This window comes from Panthera tigris, chromosome A1 (assembly GCF_018350195.1).
Source record: "Panthera tigris isolate Pti1 chromosome A1, P.tigris_Pti1_mat1.1, whole genome shotgun sequence".
NCBI classification, from domain to species: Eukaryota; Metazoa; Chordata; class Mammalia; order Carnivora; family Felidae; genus Panthera; species Panthera tigris.
Window position 1 is genome coordinate 152212244 of NC_056660.1, and position 14036 is coordinate 152226279.

Here is a 14036-nt window from a genome sequence, read left to right on the forward strand (position 1 = left end):
GATTATTCTGTTACATGTTGGGTTTATAAATGTAATGGAAGTTTCTTTGAGTCCATTCATATTACATTATATTTTGTCCTTGTTTTTGTATGGATAATATGTTTGATTCCCCCTCCTCTCCCACTGCATCATTGTTATTTTAATTTCAGAACTGGGATTCTGTTAAGGAAATTTTCACTGTATTTTTAGGTTATCCAAGTGCAGCTAACTGATGCCTCTGGTGGAGGTACTATTGGGTTAGATCGAGTGGCAAATATTATTATTCCTGCCAATGATAATCCTTATGGTACAGTAGCCTTTGTTCAGTCGGTTTATCGTGTTCAAGAGCCTCTGGAGCGAAGTTCCTGTGCTAACATAACTGTCAGGCGAAGGTATATGAACTAATGGCTTCTGTCTGTGGGGGGGATGGGGCTTGTGGGTGGTAGGAAGTGACCTCTTGTGCAATTAAATAATTTAGGTTTTGTGGTTATTATAAAATATAAATTATTTTCTAGGTTATGGTAATTTGTTAATTGAATTATGCCTATTAATATGAAGAACCCAATATATTTATCATACCTATTCTTAGTGAAATGGATAATAGATTATACATCATTGGGCTTTCTAACCACAGAAAGTTACTGCTTTAATCTCTGGTTTTTTTGAATTAGAACTTAAATACAACTAGCTTCCAAATTAAAGAATATTCAGATGCTGTATGAAGTGGTTGTGTTTTCTGCATGTGTGTGTGTGAGGCAGCATACAGTTCACCGAGCTCCTTCAGAAATAGAAAAATGAGGTGTTGGGAATTTGTGGCAAGTAATTACATTTCCTTAAAATGAACTCATGCCATTATCGTTATTACTTTGTTTCTGTGAAATCTGGTAATGAAAATTCATTTTCTAATTCTGTTCAATAATTCTGAAATGGATATGATTTGGCTATCTTTGAATAGCTTGGTTAAGAGTAACTATTGTTTAATTGCAAACCAGCAGGATTCCCTTACACGAGAAAGTAAAATGTTGAATGACAAATATAATTAAGAAACATGGTTGCATTTGTACTATTACTTTTACACTTAAAAAAAGTAAAAACTCCAGTCAGTATTTTCCTTTTCTAATTAATCCACAGATTGCTTTGAGTGCTTAACCTGTCTTTTAATTGTCACTCCATGTTTTAGCGGAGGGCACTTTGGTCGGCTGTTGTTGTTCTACAGTACTTCTGATATTGATGTAGTGGCTCTTGCGGTGGAGGAAGGTCAAGATTTACTGTCCTACTATGAATCGCCAATTCAAGGGGTGCCTGACCCACTGTGGAGAACTTGGGTGAATGTCTCTGCAATGGAGGAACCCCAGTATACCTGTGCCACTTTGTGTCTCAAAGAACATGCATGCTTGGCATTTTCATTTTTCAGTGCTTCTGAGGGCCCCCACTGTTTTTGGATGACATCATGGATCAGTCCATTGGTTAACATCTCAGACTCCTGGACCTACAGGAAAAACATGACAAGGGTAGCATCTCTGTTTAGTGGTCAGGCTGTGGCTGGGAGTGACTATGAGCCTGTGACAAGGCAATGGGCCATAATGCTGGAAGGTGATGAATTTGCAAATCTCACAGTTTCTATTCTTCCTGATGATTTCCCAGAGATGGATGAGAGTTTTCTAATTTCTCTCCTTGAAGTTCACCTCATGAACATCACAGCCAGTTTTGAAAACCAACCAACCATAGGACAGCCAAATACTTCTACAGTTGTCATAGCATTAAATGGTGATGCCTTTGGAGTGTTTGTGATCTACAGTATTAGTCCCAATACCTCAGAAGATGGCTTATATGTCGAAGTTCAGGAACAGCCCCAAACCACAGTGGAGCTGATGATCCTCAGGACGGGGGGCAGCTTAGGTCAGGTGACAGTCGAATGGCGTGTTGTTGGTGGAACTGCTACTGAAGGTTTAGATTTTGTAGGTGCTGGAGATATTCTGACTTTTGCTGAAGGTAAGTGATGGTTCTAAATGAGGTTTGGTTTCCCCCGGTAAAGTCATTCTAGTCAATTTTTATGGTAATGTTCATAAGAATTCTTACTGTGTAGATTGTGGCTAATATATGAAAGTGCAGTATGGTTTAAAAAAGAAGTTAGCTTGTTAGTAGTTGACATGGCATATGTAGAGTGACTTGTATCTCTTTTAGTTTATTCAAAAAAGATTTTCAGGGAATGTGTGTATCTTATTCCTTTATAGTTACAGCAGTACCTTTAAGGAAACAGGCAACTCTAAGGCAAGTTCTAATTTTGTAAGGGAAATTACCAAATTTCATACTATTTAGGCATGAAGATTTATCCTGATTTTTCTAGTACATATTAAAAAGCTTCTCAGTTAATACTCATTTTCCTATCTATCAATACTTCTTACCCATGAGGATTTTCAATGAAAATAATTTGTAAGTATAAACAGTATGAACTTTGATGACTTCATTCATATTAAATTAAGCCTAGTGATAGAACAACTTATAATAATGTTCTTAGGCTTGGATGGGATAACTGTTGTAAATTTTCATGAACAATATAATTATAGGTAACTTGGCCAACACATTAGAATTAGGGTTGGATTCATGGGTTTTCTTTTTCAGGTCTAATTGAATCATGATATTTAGATTTGGAATGTTTAGATGTTAAAATAATTATCTTTGGGTGGGAGAAAGATATCTTTATTAAGATCATTGTTTAAATCCTGATTTGGGCAATTATAGATTCCATATAGTTTTTAGCATAGAGTTTGCCTGAATGAAAAAATGGACACTTAAAAAAGCCTCACAATATACAAAAAAAAGAAGGAAATAAATACTATTCACAATTCCATGTATTAGAGCAATTGATTACATCTTTTGTTGTTTAACTTTTTTGCATATACTGTTTTTAGAAACAGTAATTGGAGGTTATGATCATGATGCATATGTAGCATACTTTTTGACATATCTAATAAGCATTATGTTTTAATTTTAAAAATAAATTTTAAAAGTAAATTTTAAAAATAAATTTTAAAAGTAAATTATTAAAATTTAAAAGTAAAATTTAAAAATAGTACATCACATTTCTATAATGGTTATTTCCTAGTAAATGATTTTGGGAATAATGGAATATGATATGCTTGGTGGAGTGGGGACCGCAGGTTGGTAATTGGTAACATTTCTCCTTATTTCAAAGGAAATAATGAAAACATAATGAGGATGACTGGAGATGAAAATTTAAAGTTAGATTTTCCAGCAGCTTTAGTAACTACAGAGAAAGTTATATAAAGTAATAGCATTGGGGCGCCTGGATGGCTAAGTGGATTAAGCGTCTGACTCTTGATTTTGTTGTCATGATCTCTTGGTTGTGAGATCGAGCCCCACATTCACCTCTGCACTGGATGAGGAACCTGCTTAAGATTCTCTCTCTCCCTCTCACTCTGCCCATCCTCCACTCATTCTCCCCCCACCAAAATTTAAAAAGTAATATACTTTTTAGGTTAGTATTACCTTGAATTATAATTTTAGCATCACACAAAATGGACTATATTTAATATCTAACCCAGATTCTTAGATAATCTGTAGTCTCTTGAGGCAGTCATGATACTGTGAATTGATGAAATGCAACAGGGTCATGAGAGAACATGCATTCGTATCCCCTTTCTCCTTTTTCCTGCCTTTTCTCATCTCACCCTTTCATCCTCTTTCCAGAAAGTGGTAAAGAATTAGGTGGAGGAAAATAGGCTGATCTGCAGAAGCCGTGTCATGTTTAGAGGTGTTTAGTGTTGCTTCATGCACACTAGTGGGATCCTAGTGCAAATGGGAAAATAGATTGCTTGAGCCTTGTCATTGTTACACAGCCCTCTGAATTCCTCTTTTGCCTTTTTCCTTCATTTCCCCACCTCTTGGAAACTGATATTTGATGCTGTCATGTAGTCATCCAAAGACTCATCTCATTCAGGCTGGTTCTTTTCACTCAGAATTTGCCATCCCTTTTCTGTTTGCCACTCTTTGACTGCTATTTCCTAAGTGTTCCTAGTCTTTTAGGGAGGTATTGGCTCGATTACCTAAAGAAAATTATTCACAGCAATGCCAGAATGAGAATGAGACTCCACTCACCTAGAGAGAGAGGTGTTTCTGAAAGAACATGCTTTAGAAATCCTTTCCCTGGCTAGGTCATTGTTCTAGGCAAAGACCAGGAATAAAACTGTGATTCTTTGAAATAATTCTACCCTTTAAAAATTTTTTCAATAATTCAAAATGTCCTTCTCCGCAATCTGTCCATGTTAATAAAATTTTACAGGGTTTTATATGTGAAAGGATATACAGATTAACATACAACTTTTGCTTATAGTGGCACTAATACTGTTCATGATATTCACTTACATGTTTTTACTTAACTTTTTAAAAATGTTTGTTTGAGAATGAAAGAACTTGAGCAGGGAGGGTCAGAGAGAGAGGGGGAGAGAGAGAATCCCATGCAGCCTCCGCGTTGCCATTGCAGAGCCCAAGACAGGGCTCCGTCTCATGAATGGTGAGATCATGACCTGAGCCTAAATCAGCAGTTGGACGCTTAACCGACTGAGCCACCCAGGTGCCCCTTACCTTTTTAAAATGGAAGTAATTTGGGACTTTCGTGAATTCTGTATGTTGGTGATTTTGTTACTTCGGTTTTTATTGTACTAATTTTTTTTTAATAGGTGAAACCAGAAAGACGGCCGTCTTAGCCATTTTGGATGATTCTGAGCCAGAGGATGATGAAAGCATCATAGTTAGTTTGGTGTACACTGAAGGGGGAAGTAGAATTTTGCCCAGCTCCAGCACTGTTAGAGTGAATATTTTGGCCAATGACAACGTGGCGGGAATTGTTAGCTTTCAGACAACTTCGAGATCTGTCATAGGCCATGAAGGTGGGTTCCTTTTTTTGTTCAGCACATTCATTCTCTTTTCCATGGAAGTCATTTTTTGTTTATTCTTTTAAAGTTTCCGATGTTTCTTTTTTATCCTTTCGTTATTTTGTAGAGCTGTGTATATAGTGTGCATGGAACTTAGCTGGGAGAGGGCTCTATAGTGAACTGTGCAAATACTTAGGAGCCTTGAAGATTCCAGCTTGCTTCCTCCCACTGGTGTGATTATAAGGGAGTTAGTCAGACTTGGGGTGCTCAGCTTTCTCGTATGTTAAATGACAAGAAATACTACTTACGTCATAGTTTTTTTAGGATTACATGAGTTAATGAATGTAAAGTGCTTATCATAGTTCCTAGCAAGTGTCTATGTACCTAGTGATAGTTGTTGATATTAAACTGTGAAACACTGGCTCCTTGTTCAAAACAAATAGTAGTTTGCAGTTGGAGAATATTTCAGTGTGGATTTTATATTGTGTTGATGTATTTTATGAATGAAGTGCCAAACTAGAAAAAAATTAGAATGTGTCCATTTTTTCTTTAAAAATAAAGATTTTCTTGAATCCTCACTTAATATTTTACATCATATGTAGGGTTTTGCATATATGAGCTAATTTTTACTTAAAACATTTTAGCAATGTCTTTTGTCTTTGAATAAGCCTGTTTGAGATAAAACTGGTATTTATAACTTGCTTCACTATAGTTTGTATTTAGAAGAATAAATAACTGTACCTCAGAAAGATAAGAAATGACAAGGATATAGCTCATGTATTTGGACTTGTGTTTTACAGATGAGGAAACTAAGACACAGATTAGGTGACTTGACAAGGTCATACAGCTAGTTAATTGCTGTGCTGGAAACTACATATGTTTTAGTGTGCATTACCTTTTACCTTACTCTAAACATGGGAGTTTATTTAACTTCCCAGTACAAGTGTCTGAGCTGTTTTTCAACACTCTTCCCTTTTATTGTGGTTTAGAATCTCATGTCATAGCGATAATAAAAATGACTAACAGGTTGCTGTAAGTGCAGTCTAAAGACACATCATCAACTCTCAAAAAAATATTTGTAATATAAAAGTCATTGTAGAAGTTAATCTTAATAATAATGACAGCAGCAATAACATTTAGTGAGTCTCTTCTGTGTGCCAGACATTTAACATCCGTTATTATACTTCATTTGAACACTAGTCCTATAAAGTGGGTATAATAGTATACACCTAATATTCTCACAAGGAGACTGAATTTCTGATAAATTAAGTAGCACACAATTATTCATAGTGGAGCTTAAACACAATACTGTGTGAACTCAAAGTCCATTACTACTCTATAGGGAAATCTGTGAGAAGAAAACATGTTTTACTTGAATTTAATCTGCTGCATAACTTGACGTTGTAGGAACTTTTGGTAAATATTTCACATGATTTGAGTTGAAAGAATAATGACTTTGAGTGCCAATGTCCATGTGAGAGAAGCAAATTGATCAGAGACCCTGACTATCTCAGCTTATAGGTGGAAATTGGATTTTTAGAGATAATAGTTGAAGTGAGGAAAATTAATAAGATCTTTGTGGATAGAGGAAGAAAAGCAAGGTGTTAAAGATGGAACCATGTGGAACACCCAGGCTGAAATGCTGGGAAAGAAAAAAGACCTTTTGGGAGAGCGAGAAGGCTCTCCCCGAGGTGGGAAGAGACTGAGAGAAGAGTGTGTTTTCATTCATTATCAGAAGAAGAAAGTAACATGGGGAGCAAGTGAGATTAGATTCCCAAATGGGCTGGAGGAAACAGTAGTAAATGTAGAGGATTTTAAAGGACAACTTGGGATGGGAAGCAAATATCTAAGAACGTGGAAGTCTTCAGGCAGTGCTCCTCCACGTAGGGTGCTCACATCAGTGCCCATCCACAAAGTGCTTGCTTTGTGGCAAGATAAGTTTAGAAGTTGAAATAAGCCCTTCTAGAAACTTTTAAAACATTTTCATTTTGTTAATAACCAAAAGCATTGTCTGTGGGCTTGTAACTTGTATGTATTTATGGGGGTTTTTTTGCAAAGAGAAAAAAGAACTAGTAATTAAAATCAGTAGGCCACTTGTGTTATTGGTCAAAAATGTGCGTTATCATATTTCTCTGAAGGCATGAGTTTGGTACTGGAAATAAAACACTGACTTACTTTTACTGCTTGCATGAGGGCTCCCTAGATTTTTCTTATTTTCTAAATAAAATTTGAGGTGAATTCGATTCCTTTACATGCTTTCCTAAACCTTTATTCATAAGTTTTTTCAGGAGTCTAAATTAATTCTTTTTCCCTTTTTTTAAAATGTTTATTTATTTTTGAGAGAGAGAGACAGAGCATGAGTAGGGGAGGGGCAGAGAGAGATGGAGACACAGAATCCGAAGCAGGCTCCAGGTTCTGAGCTGTCAGCACAGAGCCCGATGCGGGGCTCGAACTCACAAACTGTGAGATCCTGACCTGAGCCGAGGTCGGACGCTTAACTGACTGAGCCACATAGGTACCCCTATTTTCTTTTTTCAAAAACATTATATTGAGCCTCAAGAATTTAGAATTTTGTGTGTATGTTACCATAAACTTGCACAGAGAAATGTGTATCAACCATATATGTTTACCAAAGTGAATTAATGAGAATTTCATGGTGATTCTTCAAGATAACTGCTACACAAACAGTAAGAGGCACCTGGGTGACTCAGTTGGTTAAACATCTGACTTCGGCTCAGGTTATGATCTTGCACTTTGTTGGTTCGAGCCCTGTGTCGGGCTCTGTGCTGACAACTCAGAGCCTGGAGCCTGCTTCAGATTCTGTGTCTCCCTCTCACTCTCTGCCCTTCCCCCACTTAGGCTCTGTTTCTCTCTCAAAATGAATAGACATTAAAAAAAATTTAAACAGGGTAAAAAAAAAAATCATGCCATGTGGACTTAACTAGTGTTAACCCTGCTTTTGGCCTAGTGTTGGAGTTTCATTTATATGTTTAGGTTTAAAATGTGGACTATCCTGAACTTCTGGCTCTGGAATACCTTTTTAGTTTGTGGAGAGGAATTGCCTCCGTGCTCAACAGTGTACTAAATTCTGTAGAATTCTATTTCTTCTTTTTGTTGTAAAGCAATTGGACAGATGCCCTATGGTAAATATTACTTTCTTTCAAATGGAATGGACAAATTTAAAAATAGGGGGCAATAGATTTTTACTGTGGTTGAAAACTATGTGTGCCAGTTATAAATCCATGGTAGATGTGTCACTTGGTCATCAACTCAGCAACATCATAATCATCATGCCATATTCAATGGATTTAAAAATGTGCCTTTTTTCAGAGACAGTTTGAATCTTTTTTAGGGAGAGATTTGAACAAGAAATGCAATTTTTAAACATACAGAGCTGCTGTAGAGTAGACACACTCAACGTTTTTCTCAATTGTTCATATTGACAGTTTGTGTTGCACATGATTCATGTTCCTATAATTAGTTTAAATCATTTTCTGTTTATGGTAGAGGGCAGTTAATTTGGATGGTCTATATATATATATATATATATATATATATATATATAGCATGTGTACATGTATCTGTTAAAATACATTTCCTTTGTTTTAATTTCCATTATTATTGGACACGGTATAGTTGATGTTTATCTTTTAGAAAGACTCCTGGTTTGTTTTGGGAACAGGTAGACGAAACAAAACACTTAAAGTTGTTAAAATACATTTTACATTTATATTTCTTAATCTGCATTAGGCTAGGCCTAGATGCTATATGATAGATCTTCTGTTTTAGAGTTCTATGGTATCACCAACTTTTGGTGGACTCTGCATTTTATATCAAAATGATCTTCTGTGAATGTCGTCAGACTCTCCTGTAGGTAAGGGCATTGCTTAGGCTTTCATTCTGGGCAAAAACTAGAAGGCACTGTAGCATAGCACCTAGCAAAATATTTATATGACAATTATAACTTGCCCTCTGTAGGGCATTCCTTTTGTCCTTGCCTTTTATTCTTAAAAGACTAAGCACCTGTTTCTAAGTCTTCCTTTTCCTGTGACTGTTTCTTGACTCCTCATCCAGGTAGAGGGTAACTCTGATAATTTTTCCCAGGAAGCATATTAAATGGACCTGGTTCCTGGGAGTCTTTCCTAAAGAGGCAATATCACTACTGTCATTTTGATTATTTGTTAGGAAAATTTTCACCCTCTTTGTGCTTTTTCACATGATTTACAGTGGGCTTACATGATTGTATTTAAGGAATACTTTCTTTACCATTTATTTATATGTGTGTGTTTGTGTGTGTATCCTGCTTCAAGCTGTGTTTCTTGCAGTATTGTCTTGCAAGTTACTTGCATGGTAACTTGTTAAATTTTTAAAGGTGGTATCAAATGGGTGTTTTTAGACTTTGAGCATTTTATGCGCATTAAGTTTGTAGGAGGACTTTACTTTTTTTCTCTCCTTAGCATTTCATTTTTATTTTCACTTTTTAATGGTATATTTTCCCACAGATCTCCGTGTACAATCTTGTAGTCATATATTTTATTATTATGATTATAGGTTCCCCTTAAACGTGGATCTATATTGACCTACATTTTGTTTTCTTGCCACTTGTGTTCATAATACATTTTTAGCACTTGATCAAACTTCTGTAATATTCTTCTTTCACTATTAGTAAGTTTTGGGACTTAAAAAAATTTAAAAAACCATGACTATAAACCTTTTTATTTGTGTCACCAGACCACACTGTAGGTGAAACTGCTTAATTACTCCAAGGCTCTCTTTATGTCTCTCAGTTAATAAACCCTTCATTGAATACAGAGCTGCCCTATGAGAAATTCTAGAAGGTATACAATAGAGGAACTCTAGGATTTCATAGTGGTGCCTGTCTTTTGTTCATATGAATTCTACAAGTATATAAATTTTGAATATCTTGGCAGTTATGGCTCATTCTACAGGCTTTCTTTCACTAACCTTGAGATAAATTGATTCCTAACTAGCAGTCCCTATATGGTTCAAAAAAAAATATTTGTTCTCAGACATAGTCTACTAATGTAATGGTGATTAATTTTTTCTTGTATTAAAACACTTAAAAATGTATACATTAAAGTATCTGGGAAATCTTATTTAGAAATCTGATACTTTTGCCTTATGTTTTCCACTCTCCCGAGAAAATTAATTGCCCTAAAATTAGTTATGAGTGCTTAACTTTAGCATGAAATTTTTATTTTGTTTTTTAGTAACTGGAATTAAGATAAACTTTAAGTTAATTAATCCATGATATTTTAAGAAACATTTCTCTCAGAAAATACCTTCAGAAATAAAAAACATTGTAGTAATTTAAAAACTATTAGAAAAATATTAGAAAATGTAAACATATTTTGTCTTATTTCTCCTCTCCTTGTTTAAAGAGTGTTAGAAGTGTTTGCTTATTGGATAACTAAGTAAAAGTGATACTTGGAGTGAATATGCATGGATTTCAACTATAAGTCTATGCCACAAATATAAATAACTCGTGTTCTTTTAAAGTCTTTGGAACACCATTCCATTTATCTTTTCATTAAAAATTATTTTTTTAGTGATATAGTTCATTAACTTTGTGTTCATCATCATCTGTGACTTTTGAATTGAGCATATGTTCTCAACAAGCAATGTGGCCATCAGCAATACTTCCTAGGAACTTATTTTCCTCTTTGAGTAGTTGAAAAGAAATGATTGTCATGATTTTCTTCAATTTTACAAAGTATTATGTAAGGATAAAAGCCAAGAATGGAAAGTATCTAAAATACCTCAATCATCCAGGAAGGAAGACCGTAACTTTGGTGAAGTTACAGAGGCTGATGTACAAATTTGACACCTTTCCTTTGTATTTCTTTTTATAAAACAAAATCATTGATGGTATATGTAAGTTACAATTTGAAGAAATGTGATTTTCAGGTATTTGCAAGCATTTTTATGCATGCATTGTGTAAAATCACATTGCATATCAGTGTAAGGAATTTGTGTCCTTTTGAGAAGTAAAGGAAGAATTTACTTGTGTTATTACTAGTTTTGACCATAAGGACTTTTTTCCCCTTTAATTTACAGAACATTTATGTTCTGGTGCATGTTTTGGAGTGTATGAAAGTTTGTGTTTCCCATTTTAGCATGTGCTTTTGGTAACTTCTACATATTGAACTTCCTGAAGTTCTACTAAGTGAAAGTATTTAAAAGTGGGATCCCTATGTTAAACAATAAGCATGTGTAAAGCTTCTGGAAAATTCAAAACAGGACAGCCTTTTAATGTTCGTAGAAAAGGTGCTGTAATAGTTGCATGTTTGGAATTGGGGTTTTGTTGGGTTGAAGTGCTATTTATTTTCTGTTAAACATTTATCAATCTTTACATTTCATTTGCAGGAGAAATTTTGCAATTCCATGTGGTAAGAACACCCCCTGGTCGAGGAAATGTTTCTGTTAACTGGAAAATTATTGGGGAAAATCTAGAACTCAATTTTGGTAACTCTACCGGACAACTCTTCTTTCCTGAGGTATTACTACAAAGAAAAGATTTAACACAGCTATGTAGAGAAAACAATGTAAATAAAACCTTGGTTTGCGAGCATAATTCGTCCTGGAAACATGCTTATAATCCAAAGCACTCATATATCAAAGTGAATTTCAAGAACCATTGGCTCACTTATGATCATGTGACATTCAGTGTCATGTACTATTCGTTTTGCAAGACATTGCTCGTTTATCAAGTTAAAATTTATTAGAAATGTTTACTTGTGGAACACTTGCAAAACAAGTTACTCACAATCCAAGGTTTTACTATATTTTGAAGAAAATGGGAAAACTCTGATTATGTAAAACAAGGATTAACAGAGATTGATGTGAGAGTTCTCTTTGAAACCTAGAGGAAGAACATTACTCGAAGAATATCTAAGACTTAAAAAGTGCCCGGGGCAGGGTGCCTTGATGGCTGTCAGTTAAGGCTCTGTCTCCTGATTTTGGCTCAGTTCATCTTCTCACGATTCATGAGATTGAGCCCTGCATTGGGCTCTACGCTGACCGCTGCTTGGGATTCGCTCTCTCTCTCTCTGCGCCTCCACTGCATATGCGTGTGCGCGCTCTCTCTCTCTCTCTCTCTCTCTCTCTCTCTCTCTCTCAAAATAAATAAATAAATATATTTTAGAAAGTGAGTTTGTTTTTCCTGTGTCTTTGGCAGACTTACTTGAAGGAAATCGTAGATATCAACTTTGTATTTGAGCCAAGCTCTCTTGCTGCTCTCCTGCCCTCCCACTTCTGGTGTCCACCGTGTCATTCTGAACAGGATGGATAGTGCTTGTCCTTTTCTGTTACTCCTCACTGTCTTGGAACTTTAAATGCAAGACAGTAACAAATTTAGCTCTTAAGTATCTTTTTATGTCTTGTTCACACTGAATTTTTGAGGTTCCATTTAGAAGCTCTTTCTGATAGATTGAAAGAAGGTGATTGGTGGGAAATAACTTTATAAGAGCATTTCTTGGATAGAAAATCAGCACCATTTAATTATAACTCTCCCATCTTCACCTCTTTTCTGTACTCAGTATGAATTCTTGTTTGATAGTCCGTTTCATTCTTTTTCTTCCTCATTTCCACTCCCTTGATATTAAGCCACGTTCCATAACTTTCTGCCTCGAGTACTGCATTGGCCTTCTCGTACCTACTTTTCCTGCAACACGGCCTTTTTCATCGTTCCCCTTTTTCCTATTCACCACTGCCATACAAATCTCTCCAACGTTTTGCTTTGTCTTACATTTTTAGTAGAGCTACATTGCATATTCGATAAGATCTACATTCAGTAGCTCAGCATTCAGGATCCTCTGTAATTAGCTGCTGTCTACTTTCAGCCTGGTTTCCCCATGAGTCAATGGTTTTTATTTATTTTTTAATCCACAGGCTGCTTGTTTAAATGAAAATTTATTTAGATGCATAATTTATAAAGCCAATAAAAGCAAGAGATATTTTGTGTTCAGTGGCAATGGAAGGATGAACTTCTTTCTGTTTGTCATAGGGGTCATTGAATAAAACGATATTTGTGCATTTGTTTGATGACAACATTCCTGAAGAGAAAGAAGTATACCAAGTCCTTCTCTACGATGTCAGGACACAAGGTAATTCAAAATTCAATTTAAAATTTTTTCTAGCAGATTGTTCTTTTTAGAAAATAATACTTGCTATGTCTATATTTAACAACTAGATGCATACTAATTAAGAAATATTACTTTATTTTTTGAAAGTATGTCTTTAAATATTGTCGGTCTCATAAAAATGTTAGATCTAAAACAATCAGCTCAAAATGGAATTCTTCTCTTTGTGGATTCAGGAGATAACCTCTAGAAGTTTTGCTAAGTATTTTCTTCTGGAATAAAATACATTTCCAAAGAATAATTTTTCTGTAATTAATTTATATTAGGAGACCAATTTGGATTTGGGCCAGTTATATAGATAGCTCCAATCTAATCATTTTGAGTATATTATCTGGGTACTTCCTTTAATTTCTACTCAATTTCTGTAATTCGGATGATTATTATAGCAAATGATGATAGTATGTCAAGTGAAAATATTTTATGATTTACTATCTAGGAAAAGAAAACTAAAATGTAGGTTCTGTTTGTCAACGTGAGGATTTCTGTTACAGGGTTGAATGAAATAGAACACTTTTTGGGCGCTTCAATATGTTTCAGAGGGTGGGGTTATAATTTAAGTATTTAGAAGTTAATGCCAAATCACTGTTAGATTTCTTGTGATCCCTGATGTTTTTAGGGGTTCCACCAGCAGGAATTGCTCTGCTGGATGCTCAAGGATATGCAGCTGTCCTGACTGTAGAAGCCAGTGATGAACCGCATGGAGTTTTAAATTTTGCTCTTTCGTCAAGATTTGTTTTGCTACAGGAGGCTAACATGACAGTTCAGCTTTTCATCAACAGAGAATTTGGATCTCTAGGTTTGTGTTACTGTAGAGTGAATGGGGTTTCCAGGCAGGTGCTCTTTCAGTATTCTACGTGTGTGGATGAAAGCCATTGCTAAAATAAATCAGAGACAGGAGAGACAATTTACTATTTGTTAATTCAGAACAAGACTTTATAACTTTTTTATTTTTGAAGTTTATTTATTTATTTATTTATTTAGTAATCTCCACACTCACCGT

The 14036-nt window shown here is 35.2% G+C and overlaps 1 protein-coding gene across 1 annotated transcript in view; it reads left to right on the top strand.

Annotated features, from left to right (window-relative positions):
* The window catches only part of ADGRV1 (adhesion G protein-coupled receptor V1), a 556489-nt gene that overhangs the window by 111452 nt on the left and 431001 nt on the right, over positions 1–14036 (top strand). Inside the window, exons 33-38 of the mRNA XM_042956620.1 lie at positions 190–371; positions 1160–1971; positions 4680–4889; positions 11262–11392; positions 12901–13000; positions 13653–13832. Of these exons, the coding sequence (XP_042812554.1) occupies positions 190–371; positions 1160–1971; positions 4680–4889; positions 11262–11392; positions 12901–13000; positions 13653–13832 (1615 nt within the window). The remainder of the gene's footprint in view (positions 1–189; positions 372–1159; positions 1972–4679; positions 4890–11261; positions 11393–12900; positions 13001–13652; positions 13833–14036) is intronic.